This window comes from Cryphonectria parasitica, assembly GCF_011745365.1.
Source record: "Cryphonectria parasitica EP155 unplaced genomic scaffold M406scaffold_8, whole genome shotgun sequence".
In the NCBI taxonomy this organism is placed as follows: domain Eukaryota; kingdom Fungi; phylum Ascomycota; class Sordariomycetes; order Diaporthales; family Cryphonectriaceae; genus Cryphonectria; species Cryphonectria parasitica.
This window is the reverse complement of record NW_024468916.1, coordinates 572,179-585,939: the sequence shown is the minus strand read 5'-3', so window position 1 is coordinate 585,939 and position 13,761 is coordinate 572,179. Positions and strand designations below refer to the sequence as shown.

General features: G+C 50.3%; 5 protein-coding genes across 5 annotated transcripts; 3 read left to right on the top strand and 2 right to left on the bottom strand.

Annotated features, from left to right (window-relative positions):
- Nucleotides 1–761: 761 nt before the first annotated feature.
- M406DRAFT_64604 (uncharacterized protein) lies at nt 762–2,476 on the top strand (the record flags this gene model as incomplete). The annotated part of the gene is made up of 4 exons (XM_040924888.1): nt 762–837; nt 912–1,042; nt 1,123–1,285; nt 1,347–2,476. The coding sequence occupies 4 exons, from the start codon at nt 762–764 to the stop codon at nt 2,474–2,476; spliced, it is 1,500 nt and encodes a 499-aa protein (XP_040772306.1).
- Nucleotides 2,477–2,754: 278 nt separating this feature from the next.
- Nucleotides 2,755–4,011, bottom strand: M406DRAFT_266470 (uncharacterized protein; the record flags this gene model as incomplete). The annotated part of the gene is made up of 2 exons (XM_040917805.1): nt 2,755–3,462; nt 3,532–4,011. The coding sequence occupies 2 exons, from the start codon at nt 4,009–4,011 to the stop codon at nt 2,755–2,757; spliced, it is 1,188 nt and encodes a 395-aa protein (XP_040772305.1).
- Nucleotides 4,012–4,649: 638 nt separating this feature from the next.
- M406DRAFT_342145 (uncharacterized protein) lies at nt 4,650–6,190 on the top strand (the record flags this gene model as incomplete). Its single annotated transcript, XM_040921739.1, has 3 exons — nt 4,650–4,723; nt 4,837–5,662; nt 5,693–6,190. 3 exons carry the CDS (start codon nt 4,650–4,652, stop codon nt 6,188–6,190), a joined length of 1,398 nt encoding a protein of 465 aa, XP_040772304.1.
- A 103-nt stretch (nt 6,191–6,293) lies between these two features.
- On the bottom strand, nt 6,294–8,409 carry M406DRAFT_353025 (MFS general substrate transporter; the record flags this gene model as incomplete). The annotated part of the gene is made up of 3 exons (XM_040922729.1): nt 6,294–7,360; nt 7,441–7,899; nt 8,098–8,409. 3 exons carry the CDS (start codon nt 8,407–8,409, stop codon nt 6,593–6,595), a joined length of 1,539 nt encoding a protein of 512 aa, XP_040772303.1. The 3' UTR covers nt 6,294–6,592.
- A 3,721-nt stretch (nt 8,410–12,130) lies between these two features.
- On the top strand, nt 12,131–12,286 carry M406DRAFT_265918 (uncharacterized protein; the record flags this gene model as incomplete). The annotated part of the gene is made up of 1 exon (XM_040917771.1): nt 12,131–12,286. A coding segment is annotated over one exon (156 nt), but the record flags the coding sequence as incomplete, so codon positions are not given.
- Nucleotides 12,287–13,761: the final 1,475 nt, after the last annotated feature.

Here is a 13,761-nt window from a genome sequence, read left to right as displayed (position 1 = left end):
GTGCTGAGCTCACCCTGCGAGCTGTAGGGACCAAGCAGCGAAGGTGGGATGAGGTCTTATACTGGTAGGCGGTGAGTTGAGAGCTGTCGGCAGAACATGGCGTCACAGCAGCGCTAATGAAGCCGCGGTACCTGAACGCCCAAGAACTGTTGAAGTGTTTGTACTCCCGGTACCGCCTGCGGTGGCAGCCCGCTCTGGGGCGCTAGAGTTGTTATTGCTGGGCAGGGTGCCTCCCTGAGTACGTACTATGCAATAGTACATAGTACTGCATTACAATCTGCCACTGTAGCATGCGCTACATATCACGTGTATGTTGTAAGCGCCAAGTATGAGGTACCCTATCGTGCTTATCGACTCGAGTGGATGCCTGCCGCAACAGCAGCACGGTCGGCCTCTCCTTCCCGCAGAATAGCAATCCGTTGTGCGTACCTTGACCCTTCGCTCCTCTTACCGACTTACCTGCTTCATCCTCTCCAGTCCCTTCTTCAGCGCAGGCAGATTCTCTTCAGTTCATTCAAAGTCACGACCCATCTGCGCCACGAAACAACCGACTGACTCCTGCAGACCTCGACAGATCATCTTCCCGCCCACAGTACCAGCGCTCTGCCTTTCTCTTCGAGTAGCTGGGGAAGTTTACCCTGCGTTCCTCCCTCGTGTCTGTTACGCCTACGATCCACCAACCGTTTCTCAATCGCACTCACATACCGACACATGTGACGACCTCACGAAAGCCCACCCTCAGCGCCTCCAGTTTGCCCAACATGTCTACGCGGGAACAGATCTACGTCTTCGAGACGATAAAGGCCATGAAGAAGAAGATCGCGCGAGATGCAATTGGTATGGAGAGGACAGCAGTCTCGTATCCAGAAAGGCGCATCAGAGTTTGCCTGTTGACCTCAATCTCTCCTTAGAATCCGACTCCGACTCTGAGATCCAGGTCCCGACCAATAGAGGCAACAAGCTCAAGCAAAAGGCAAAGTTTGTCCGCGAGGGCAAGTTAGGCCCTCCTACTGGACCTGCGGTCTACAAAGAGGCATGTTCTGTCCTGCCAGTCTTCAACCACGGTAGCTCAAGAGACAGCTTTCCTACAGGGCTCTCAATGCTAACACACATGATGTTCAGGTGGTCGAACACACAGGCTACCATCGAGCCATCATTAGCCGAAATCCACCATTAGTTGACGAAGATGGTTATGACATTGACAGCGACGACGACGAAGAACGCATTCAGGATGCTGTGGCCGCCGCTGCCGAGGCCGATCCTTACTCGTCTATTCGCCTTGAGCGTGTGTCTCTCTGGTGACCCCTCACTCCGGTCCGGTGAATGCCGTACTGACTGCTTTACAGAGCTCCTCGCCCCCCTCACTTCAGTCACCGAGCTGCCCACCCACCCGACGCTCTCACGACCATTTCTCTCCCCCGCTCTCACCGAACTTGCCAACCAAGGAAGCGAGCTCATGCGCAAGGAGAATGCTGCGCTCTCGAAAGTGCGGCCCCTCTTGACCAAGCTCAGTGGCGATCACACCTGGGCCAACTGCGAGATGTTCCTAGGCCCCAACGATAGCGAATATTTCGACGACGGATATATAATGCGCGCGATGAAGCGCAGGAGGATAGGTTCTCCAAGTGGTGACGTCGAACATGCAGCGATCGGCAGGTTAAATTTCAGTGCTGCAGCAGCGCCACCCTCAGTCAATGGGGAGCAGAGCCATGTCAATGGTGCGGAGCCCAGCGACAAACAACAACGATCAGCCGATGAAGACGTCGCTATGATAGGCAGCGACGAAAATACAAGTGTAGGACAGCCAGGACAGGATACTGAGACAGCAACGTCACAGGATCACGCCGGCATGCGAGGAAAGGAGGAACCACCGGCTGCAGGTGGGAACAGGCCACAAGAGCAGGGTACTGAGCATATAAATGGCGGCAGTCATGCCCCAGGGCAACGGGAAAGAAAAGGAAAGGAGCCTGAGGCTGGGACAGATACGAAAGACGGTGATATCGTCATGCACGGAGGCACCGAACCCTTTGAGGACCAGAGACGGTCTAATCTACCAGCACCGCCCAATGACGAGGAGGCCGCCAGTCTCCTGGCGGCGCTAACGGACGAATCATACGTACATCCCATCTTCCTGGCGCCCAAGTCAGCACACCCGGATCGAGACTTGGGGCTGCCGGAACAAGAAGCAGAAGACGTCCGTCGGCTGCTTCAAGCGTATGTACAGAAACAGGAAGAGGTCTGCCGCGGCGCCCGGAAACTCTACGAGGGCCTCCTGAGGGCAGATCGTATGCGCAAGACGGTATTGGCCTGGTCGAAAGCTGAGGCGCACTGTGGTCCCAACAGAGACATGTCTGATGGTGAGGATTGGTATGACAAAGATGAGTGGGGCCTGGTTGAGGACCTGAAGAAGGGACAGGATGAGGAGGAGGAGGACACTGCTCAGCCACAAAAGAAGACCAGGAATCGCAACAAGTAGGGGCTCTCAACTGCAGAAAAGCCCTGTGCAGATCCCCATTGGTCAGGTCTGGCCGGCTGATTAGGGTTCCAATCCAGCCAATATTCAAATTGCAGGCTCCATTCAAAAACGTCGTTGTGTTGTTGACCACCTTGCGCTACATTGAACCCAGTCGAGGCAGATTATGGGGCTTTCTAATGTATAGGGGAAAACCCCTGTGCAGTCCTTGCAGTGACCCAAATTCAATGATCTGCCTTTCTCCTTTCTTTGTATGTATATACAAAACATCGGGGACTTCTTTACTGAGAATCCAATGGTGGCGGCTGATTCCAATTTCTTGGAGTTGCCGCCCTCTTCTTGCCCCTGGCAGTGGTGGTAGACCTTGTCGTCTTCGGCTCGCCTCCCACATCACCACCACCTACAAACTTCATAACCCAGTCTCTTACTCTTCTGGTCTTCTCTAGCTGTGGGTCCTGCTGCTTCTTCGTGCTCCTCCCAGCCTTTGCCAGATCAACTTTGGAGTAATACCCGCCTGTATCATCCTCATCATCATCAACAACCGTCCGCACTCTGTGGAGCAGATGCACGCTCGTCATGTCGCGCCGCAGGCTACCACCGTATACCTTCTTCCGGAACACGTTCAGGGCAACGTTCTGCATGAGCACGACGTCTTGCGCACGCAGGCCACGCGGCAACACGCCGCCCGTGCCTGCCCTCGCGTCGGCCTCGGACAGCCAGAAGGTCACGGCAAAGCCGGACTTGGTGTCGTCGCCCACCAGGACCTCAACGAGTGCCCTAGTGGCCCCGTAGCGCGTCTCCACGGTCCGCGGCGGGGCGATGCTGATGATACCCACGATGAGCGTGACCGTCATCGTCTGAGGCGCAATGGAAGTGAGGTAGGAAGCCGGCGGGATGTCCTCCAGGTCCGAGAGGTGATCTGTGCCACGGCGCCTCGGTAGTGGCGTCTTCAACACCGTCGTCCCCTCCGCGATGGTCGTGGTATCTTCCTCGTCGTCGTCCTCGCCCCCATCGCTGTCGAAGGAAGACTTTGAATTGATGGATCTGGGATCACTCACGGACAGCTGAGAGGCTGCCGCCTGTTGCTGGCTCTCTGGCCCGGGCACGAGCTGGGATGAGCAGTGGTTGTGATGCACCGCAAGGGAGTGCTCGTAGAACTCAACGAGCAGCCTGCTACCGCCTGCCTCCTCCTCCCCGTCTCCGCCGCCGGTGTCACCGTCTCGGGAGGCGTCTGAGGACGACGAGATACTGGCTGTAGTGAGGAAGTCGGCGCTGTTGGGAAACACACCTGCACGCTGAGAGAAACCCGTGGGGATCTGTGGGCGATAGAGGGCCAGGGAGCGCCAGGCTGCCAGGTCGAGGGCGGATATGTCCTGTCGGTCATGCGGTGTGGGTTGCAGCTCCGGGTGATGGTGGGGGCGGCGGAGGAAAGCAAAGCGGGCCACGGCAGGCTGGAAGGTAGAGAGGAGGCCCGATGAAGACCAGTCAAGCCGTTCCGATTCTGGAGCACCGGTTAGGACAAGAAGTCTGCCCATCATGGTCGTGGCCAAGACATGGTATAGAAGGTATTGTATAGATAGCAAAGCATCCAAAGAGGGAGGGGGGAGAGCCGCAGGAAAGATGATTTCTGGCAATGGCTGGGAGGAAGTGGCAGGAAGAAGGGTTCATGAGGTCGTTCCTCTTTGTACTGAAACAGTGCTTTAAGTATGTGGATAGGTACTACAGTATCTCTCTCTACCTTGGTGTCTACTTATTAAGAAACCTTGAGAGAATGCTGAATAGGGGAGATGAAGATGAACTGAGACTCGGCTTACAGCTGAATCATACGATTCAACTTTTTTAACATATTCGCAAATATATGTACCATAGTACTTGATATGTGGTAGCACCACAGAGGAAGTTGCGGTGGAATGGGTACGTTCACTTGCCAGGGTCCCCCCTCTTTCCACAAGCTGATCCTTGCTCGACCCCACACCCATCAGGGGAAAGGTGTGACATACCGCGTGTGCCATGCTAAAAGAGAGACCATTTCAAAATTTATTCCTCCTTTTCTGCCTGCCACGGTAGTAGTCTCGGGTCGTCGACACTCACCTCAGTCCTCGTTCTTTCGACCTGCTAAAGCCGCAGGTGGGCGTCGTGCTCGTACTGCTTGCCAACACCACCACCTCAGCCAATTATGGCTCCAGCAGCTCCTTGGGACTCGGTCCCAGCCCGCGACACCCTCTTCGTGCTCGTCACAGGCGCCAACAGGTGCGTCTGAAATCCTACGCTCCCCGCCCTTTCCAGTTCTCCTCCTGCTACTGCTGGCCTCTGGATATCGTTCGTATCTTGAGATTATGCTCACCCACCAACAAAACCGACAGTGGCGTCGGTCACGGCATCTGTGAGCGCCTCATCGACGAGTTCCTCTCCACGCGCAACCGCACCTCCCACCTCGTCCTCCTTCCCACCACTCGCTCCGCCCGCAAGTCTTCCGAGACCGTCTCTCTTCTCCGAGGATACCTCGTGCGTGCCGCCTCCTCGAGGGCCTCGCCGCAGGAGGCCGCCGTCGCCCGCGTCCACATCTCGTCGGTCCAGCTTGACCTGTGCGACCTCTCCACCGTGCAGCGCGCCGCGGACCAGCTCCTCAGCGGCACCGTGCCGTTCGAGGGTCTCGGCGAGCTGAGGATACCGAGGCTGGATGCCGTCATCTTCAACGCCGGCTTGGGCGGATGGTCGCACGTCAGCTGGTTCGGCTTCTTCTGGGACATCGTGACCCAGGGCTGGGTACAAGCCACCACCCGGCCACGCTCGAAGCGCTCCAAACCAGGGTTGACGGTGAAACCGCTGCCAGGCCAGGAGGACTCTCTGGGGCTGGTGTTCTGTGCCAACGTGTTTGGCCACTACCTCTTCGCACACTACCTAGTGCCTTTGCTGAGCCGCCCTGATCAACCCACCAACGGGGGCATCCAGCAGGACGGCGACGGCGTAGTGCCCGCCCCGGCCCGGATCATTTGGCAGAGCAGCGTGGATCCAGCGCTTCGGCACTTTAGCCTCGACGACTTCCAGGCGCTCAAGAGCACCGCCGCCTACGAGAGCAGCAAGATGCTGACCGACCTCCTCTGCCTGACTGCCGCCCTCCCGAGTACGGCTCGATTTTCCAGCCGTTACCTTTCCTCGTCGTTGCCATCGTCATCCTCCTCCCATACAGCAACAGGGCCGTCGCCTACGGTCGTTAAGCCGAAAATATATCTCGCCCACCCCGGTATCGTCGCCACAACCATGTTCCCCCTGCATTTCACGCTCATGTGGGCCTACATTCTGGGCACGAGCATCAGCCGCTGGCTCGGCAGCCCTTGGCACCCTGTCGTGCCGTACAAGGCAGCTGTCGCGACTGTGTGGCTTGCACTCTCGAGCCAGGCCGAGCTGGACGCGCAGGGCGCCGGCAGCTCTAAATGGGGCTCTTGCACGGATTTCTGGGGGAACACCATGGTCAAGAGGACCGAGGTAGACGGCTGGGGATGGACAGGAAATGTGGAGAGCCCAGAACACATGGAGAAGGAGGACGCCGGCGCGATCAGGGTGCTGAGGAAGAGTGTAGGCAGGAGCGCTAGGGCGATAATGGTCACCGAGGAGAGCAGGGCCGAGTTTGAGGAGATTGGCGCCAAGTGTTGGGCCAAGATGGAGAGCTTGCGGGAGGAGTGGGAGGGGAAAATATCGCCATCGAAGGCGGGGTGATGGCCCATGTGGCGTGACCCATGTGGCGTTGGACAAAGAATAAAGACTTGCCATCTGCAAGGGGCAAGGTGGACTGCGCAGGACTCTGCTGCACAAAACCATTCACTTCCGACTCTTATAAATTAATGTATAGACAAAGACGTCATATAATCAGGGTATCTAGCGTAGCGCTTGTCGTATAATGGTCATAATGTTCCTGGGCTACAAGGCTGTATATTACACCCCTAGCCAGTGATATGTCAAGATAGAAATGTTGAGAAAACCAGACCTTCGCATGTCCTGCCTAAGCCGCCCACCCCCGGCCCCCGTCTTCCTCTGATCCCCTCCATCGATCCATCTACGTGTGTTCTCTTTGATACACACTCATGGTAAATTCTCCGTGAGATTGGCTATGCGATGCCTCTACTCTTGAGGAGCCGGTGCCCCATGCGGCCCCTCTTCCTGGTCTGACAGGATCCTCCGCAGGACGACCTTGTCGCGTCTGCCAAAGAGGCCCAGAAATAGCGGGACAGGGAAGGCCACCATGGCGATGATGGCCTGAAAGATCATAGCCTTGTTCATATTATTTGGGGGATCGGCGTCGGGACCGGCCCGGAGGGCGTTGGAGATGATGATGAAGAGGGCGCCCAGCAGCTGCCCGCCAGCCCAGGCAACGGTGCTCGTGACCTCGGGACTGACGGGGTGGGTCAGCTCGACGAGGTACTCCATTGCGACGGGGACGAGGCTGAAGGAGGCAGCGCCGAGGATGGCGAGGACAATGTAGGGACCAGCGTCGGAGCGGGTTCCAGGCATCCAGACGAAGGCGAGGTAGCAGAGGCCGATGACGGGGACGGCGATCTTAATAGCGAGCAGGAAGGCCTTAGTACGGTCGAGGATCGGGGAGGTGATTGCGGCGGAGACGAGGCCGACGACGATGAGCACGGCACCGGCGATACCAGCGTCGGTGTCGGTGAAGCCGTAGGGCACCATGACCTGGTTGAGGATGGTGGAGATGCTGTTGAAGAAGCCGACGTAGACGACAAAGGGGATGAAGATCAGCCAGACCTCAAGGGACCCGAGCATCCTCGGGACCGACACGTGGAGGTCAAGCTTGACCGTCTCGCCCGAGGCAGAGGGCGGCGTCGGTGGTTTCGCAGGGATAAAGAACGAAGGCACGCAGGCGACAGTGGCCTGAGGGAAAGTATCAGTATACCTGATGGTAATCTGCAGGGGAAAGAGGAGGGGCACGAGGAATGAATGCATAGACATACGATGATAGCCAGGTACAGGACGGCATTCGGGATATCACTGGGCGAATACACCCAAAAGGGGATGATGAGTTGACCCAGGGCGGCACCAAAGGGGTTCGCCAGGCTCATGAGGGCGGTGGCAGCGACGCGGCCACGGCTGGTGAGCCAAAGGTCCGAGTAGCGGGTCGGGGCTGCGAGCACAAAAGGCTGGGAGAAACCGATGAGGATCTGGCCAAACATAACGACACCAAAGTTGTGAGGGTGGGCCAGAACGCCGCCATAACGGATCCAGCTGCCAGCCAGCATGAGGACCGAGGCGGCCACGATGGAGGGCTTGGGGCCCCAATGGAGCACGTAGATGACGAGGGGGACAACCACGACGAAGGCGAACAGGAAGGCCGTGGAAATCCAGTTGATGGCAGACTCGTCAGTGTTAAAGAACTCGGCGGCAATGGTGGCCACAGGAGAGAAGGTTAACCACTGGTAGAAGGAATGGAGTTATTATGTTAGCCTTGTGGACACGCAGCCTTGTTGTTTGTCTTTGTCGTCATCTTATAACTCTCCTGCACCGCCCCCAAATGTCACAGTGACCTGGACACAAGCTCCCCGCCCTGCTTTCCCACCTTCACCCCAGAAAGAAAACAGGACGAACAGTGTTGTAATAAAAAGGACACTCACCTCCCAACTGACGACTATGTTCAGCAGAGTCAGCTGCACAAGACCAAACCAACGTCTCTTGTACACCTTGTAGAACTGGTACGTCCCGTCCTCATTTGGTTCCCCAGAAGGCCGGGACTCGTGCACGAGGGCATCGAGTCCCAGGCGTGGGAACTGACGCCTACCGCCGCCGGCCTCCTCCCTCTTGCGGTCGAGATCCTGCAGCTCAACCTCGTCCACCTTGTCGTCGTCGCAGGTGCCCGGTCCGCTGCTGTTTATGCGCAGGGGGGACTCCTCCCGGTCACCGGCGCTCTTTTCCGACGTGGAACCCATCGCACGGCTGGGTTGGGTCTCTCCTGGCTGTGTTTGCTTATCCGGCAATCAATCCCAAACGGTCGGTCGCGGATCCTCGAACAAGATAATGAGCGCTATGTTCTTGGGGGCCGATGGCTACGCGAGATGGTGGTGGCGGTGATTGATGGTGGTAGCCGAAGCCTGGCACCGCGTCTGTGGTCACAGCGACCTGCAGCTGCAGCAGCTGCTGCAGCAGCAGCGTCAGTGTGGTGTCGACGACGAATTGTTTTGGCCTGTCCCCTCAAGACAGCCTTTAGTCCGTCTGCAGCCTGCTGCTGCCCGTTGACGTCGATCTGCGTGCACAGTTATCGCCCTAGCTGAGACCGCTTCACACAGGTTACAAATTGGTTGGTCGTGTCTCTCTCTCTCTCTCTCTCTCTCTCTCTGGCAGTGATTGGTAGGCTGGCCTTAGCCGAAGTAATGATGATCAAGCATCATCAGCAGGTATACGTGAGGCCGTTTGCTGACCGTGATGATACGCCGAGGTTGCCCCTGACAAGTGAGGAGAGACAATGTGGTGTGACTTTTATTCTTTAGGGGGAAAAAAAGAAAAGAAGAAAAAAGAGGAGGTGTAGAATAAGTAGAGGAAGAACGGCAGACGGTTAGCTGATGATGACAGGGAAAGAGCCGACCACGTTCAAGATTGCACTGAATCCTTTTTCCCGGCAGGTGAGCTGTCGTTCTTTCTGAAAAGCTTACCCAATTCTGCTTTCCCCCCCCCCCCCCTTCCGAAAAGATCATTCAAACTCAAATCTGTTTACTCCTCCGCAGGAGGCAAGAGGATAAAAAGGTGTGTGGCATGATTACCTCCTCATACGGACCATGGTCTCAAACAGACAGGCGGCCTTTGAACTGCCCCGACTGATAGTGACTTGGTAAGTTCTGGGGTACACTGCGCGCACATACGCAGGCGCACCGCACAGCACACAGTGGGAGGTGCGCTGCCACCTACTGCTCTGTTTCACATGGGTACATACCTTAAGTGGGGCCCTCTTCGGAGTCATGCCTGAGCCTAGATCCCTGTCGCCGGCCAGATCTTAACGGCGTCCCAACACACAGCATGTACCTTGTACTATAACCACCTCAGTCCCTGGTATGTGCCCTATAGCGCTCTTAGCCCCCTTTGATGTGCTTGCATAGAACGGTCGAATGAATATGCAAGGGGTGAGTGAGCACAGCGTCTTTTCCAGACCACTCATCGCAATTCTTCAGAGCGAGGCAATCTGAACATTTCTTCTGACTGGCTGCGCTCAACGTCTCGTGTAACTTCCTCCGCGTCGTCTCTTGACAATTCCCACGAGCTGCTGCTTCGGGCCACAGCACTCAAGAAATGAGTACTAGGAGTGCATGTACCACAAATATACGCCACTTGCAAGCATAAATCCTCCTTGCTACTTCCGGATGCCAACCCCGAGCCCAACCACATATAGGGGTCCTGCGTTGTTCTGCAGCGCTACTTAACGCCACACAGGAGTCACGGCTGCTCCTCGCCAGTAAACAGTCTGGTGCCAGTGCTGCCATTAATGTACTATGTACACACAAAGTCGACCTAACAAGCTTGGACACATCGCTTTCAGTTCCCCGTCTCGGCAAGCCAGGCAAGAGTCCTCCATCCAACATCTTTCTGTGCGCTCGGTGAGAGGCAGGTGGGGCGGAGAGGGAGGTTGCAGGCGAAGACATGCAGAAATCGATACTACATCGCCATCCGGTGTCCGCGGACAGGTCGGCCGCTGAGACGAGTGAACTGCAAACAGGGCTACTCTACTTCAAGCCGTTCATAGTTGTAATGATGCACTGCAATATCCGAAGATCCTGAAGTATACAAGGAGTTTATGCTAACAAGAGCAGTATCAAAGTAATAACTAATTAAATACAGAAATGTAACAAGTAATCCGTGCAAGTGCTTTCATTCGCCTTTGGAGCTATTCAAGTATGTAACAAATGAATACTTAGATTGATAACTGAAGAGCTATGTTCTGATAATTTATCTAATAATAATAAATGTATTCTTATATATCCTGCTCTTCAGTATAGCTCTAATAAGTTGCTAGCAAGCTTAGCAATTCATAGTATAAAGCTTGTTTGAATTAGTAGCAATTCTTTCAATTCTGCTTCTCTTATAACTCTAATTCTGAGTTATATAATCCTGTGTAATGAGCACTGCAGCAATCCGAAGATTCTAAAGTACATAAAAGGTTTATGCTAACAAGAGCAGTGTTGAGTAAGAAACCTTGAATACGGAAATACACCGAGTTATCCTGTGCAAGTATTCACTGCCTTTGGAGCTATCAGAGTATGATATAATCTGATATTTAGATTAACAACTGAAGAGCTATATATAAGATCTATCTACTGATGGTAATAACCGTGATTATATATTCAGCTTTTCAATAGGAAATAGCTTGATTATATTCTGATTTCTTATAATTGTTTCTTGAATATATTAACTATATTCATAGTTAATATAGTGAATCAGAACTAGGGCGCTGTTGCCCTCGAAAGAAAAAGGAACAGACAGTGAACCAGAACTAGGGCGCCGTCGCCCTCGAAAGAAAAAGGGACAAACAGCTGCCGAAGCAATGGGCAAGGTGTAATGAGCACTGCAGTAATCCGAAGATTCCTAAGTACACGAGAGGTTTATTGTCAGGGCTGATTGTGCCAGCAAGGCTCAGGGCTAGCTAAGCCAGCTGGATTACGGATGACTAAGCAATATGCAGCTATAAAGCGGCTTTCTAGCCACGTCAGCACTGCTGAGCAGAACTTAGCTCCTTAGGCCTCAATGTTATTCTGGTTGTATACCTCTGAAAGAGAGAAAAGACCTCGCCACATTGCCTTTGCAACCTTTCCACCTGACATTTATGCTAACAAGAGCGGTATCAAAGTATTAAGTTCTGGAATACGGAACCGTACAAGTTCTGATAAGCGATGCAAGTATTCACTGCCTTTGAAGCTACTCAGTATAGAAGACTGAATACTTAGATTAATAACTGAAGAGCTATATACTGGATCTATCTAATGATAATAAACGTGTTCTTATATATCCAGCTCCTCAGTATAAACTGTAAGAGTTAGTAGTTAATTATTATAGTCTACTGCTTAAACTATAAGAATTAATCATTGATTGCTCTAGTTCCTTTCTGATTGATTATAACTTATAATTCTAATTCTAGATAATATAATCCTTATTAATTGTTCGAGATTAAATCATAATATCTGATTCTTATTATTTATAATCTGTTTTGTAAAATGTATATTGGATAAATTATAACATTATCTTCCTTCTATTAGTTATTATTCCCAATAATCTTTTTGTAAGTATTCTAGCAAACCTTCTATGCATAATCTTATCTTTCTAATCCGGATAATAAGCAGAATTGATAAAACTTGCTACAAAAAGATGGAATAGTCTATTTTTCTCTGGCTTATTGCTCTTTCTTGTTATATTGAAATGCTAATGTATTCTTTCTGCAGCGATTGCAAAGCTTGCTGCTTTGCTTCTGAGAAAGATTCGTTACGCTGTATGGAGTATATTAAGTATAAGCGTGGGAATTGTGATATGCATGGATTGTTGCTGTTGTAGGTGGAAAAGATTGTAGCTCAGCACTCTGCTGCTGAAGCCGCTCTTGATGATGCAGAGGAGGAGCTAGAGCGTGCTACAGCTAAGATACGCTGGCTGCGGAAATAGTGCAAGCTGTAGGCTGAGAAAATGGCGCATGCTGTTCGTTGTGATCTGGATATGATTGAGGAGCTTAACTGTATGGAAGCAGAGGAGCTAGCAAGGGAGCAGCAGGCCTGTGTTCCTGTTGATCCCCTTTCTGAGAAGTTTTCTGCTTTGGTTTTAGGAGAGCTCTCCTAGTCTTCTGATAATATGTTGGATTATTCCTTTTTAGGCGATATGAATAGTATTGGGAGTAATAAGGGTTCTTCTGGTGCTCGAGAGGTTGGTTCTGAGTTGAGGGATTTCTCGGAGAGTGAGATTCCTGAGTCTCGGTCCGGAGCGAAGCGATCGTTCTAGGTGCTGGTTTTTTTTTTTTTTTCCAGTACTCAGCTACTCTTTCTTGAGCGTTCTTAACGTTCTTCTGTGGTTCCCATGAATTTTCGCTTGCTAAGTAATCTTTTCACTTGATAAGATATTCTCTCATGCTATCTATACTCCTATGTTTGAAAATCTTCTCTATCTTATATTTCAGTTCATTATTTTCCATTTCTACTATATTATCTATTAGTATTTCCTATGCTGCTAATCCTAGTAGTAAAATATAGAAAATCAGATATATTTTTATTCTATAAGATAATACTAACTTATAATTGATTGAAGAGATCTATTATAAGATTTTGAATAGTTCTAACTTTTTATAGTTAAATTTATTGCTGGATCTGATTATTTTGATGTTTTTCCGAAGTAGATAGATCTTATCTTCTTTCTATAGAATTGGTTTCTCAATTCTTTTGGAATTTGCATATTGTATTATTTATTCTTGAATAAATTATAATTCTGATTAAAATTCCTTTTGAACTTTCTTAATCTTCTTAATTCTTTTATCTGCAGCTTTTATATCTGCTTTTAGTAATACTTTATAATAAGCTGTTGGATTATATTTATAGAGTATAAAGAATAATAACTTCTTTATTATGCTTATATCTGCGCTATTATAAGCAAACTGTATAAGAAGTAATAGATTAATTTAGTTATTCTGTTTCTGATTAATATAGTATTAAAGATATTATTTAATAATCTGATTTATTCTTTCTATTTATTTATCTGTTTGCAAATAAAATGTTATAAATATTCTATAATATATTTCAAGCTATTTTATAAGTAAAGTTCAAAATTTCAAGTTAAACTTTCTATCTTTATCAGAGATTACTTCTTCTAGCATGCTATAATTAGCAATAATTATTCTGAAAAATGTATATACAAGTTCTTTTGCTATACTGCTTTTCTTATAAAAAAAAAAGTAAGCATACTTGCTCAGTTTGCAAATTACTACTAGAATGCTATTATATTGCATCTTAATTAAGAGTTCTTATAAGAAAAGTAGCTTAATAATAAAGTTTAAACTAATAAATTGCTAAATAGTTATAAATACTAGTAAGAAATGCAGTAATTTATAAGATTTATATCTTTCTATCTTATTCTTCTTGCAGCTATTGTATTATTATAGAATGTTTTCAATTCTTTTTCTAAAGCTTAATAGATTTCAGTATTTTTTGATGCATTTATAGATTGCTCTAACTTTCTGATATTTGTATACTGATATACTATATATATTCTTAATATAATTGTTTTATTCATCTGAAATTATTAATTCTGAATTCTTCTTTGAAGAT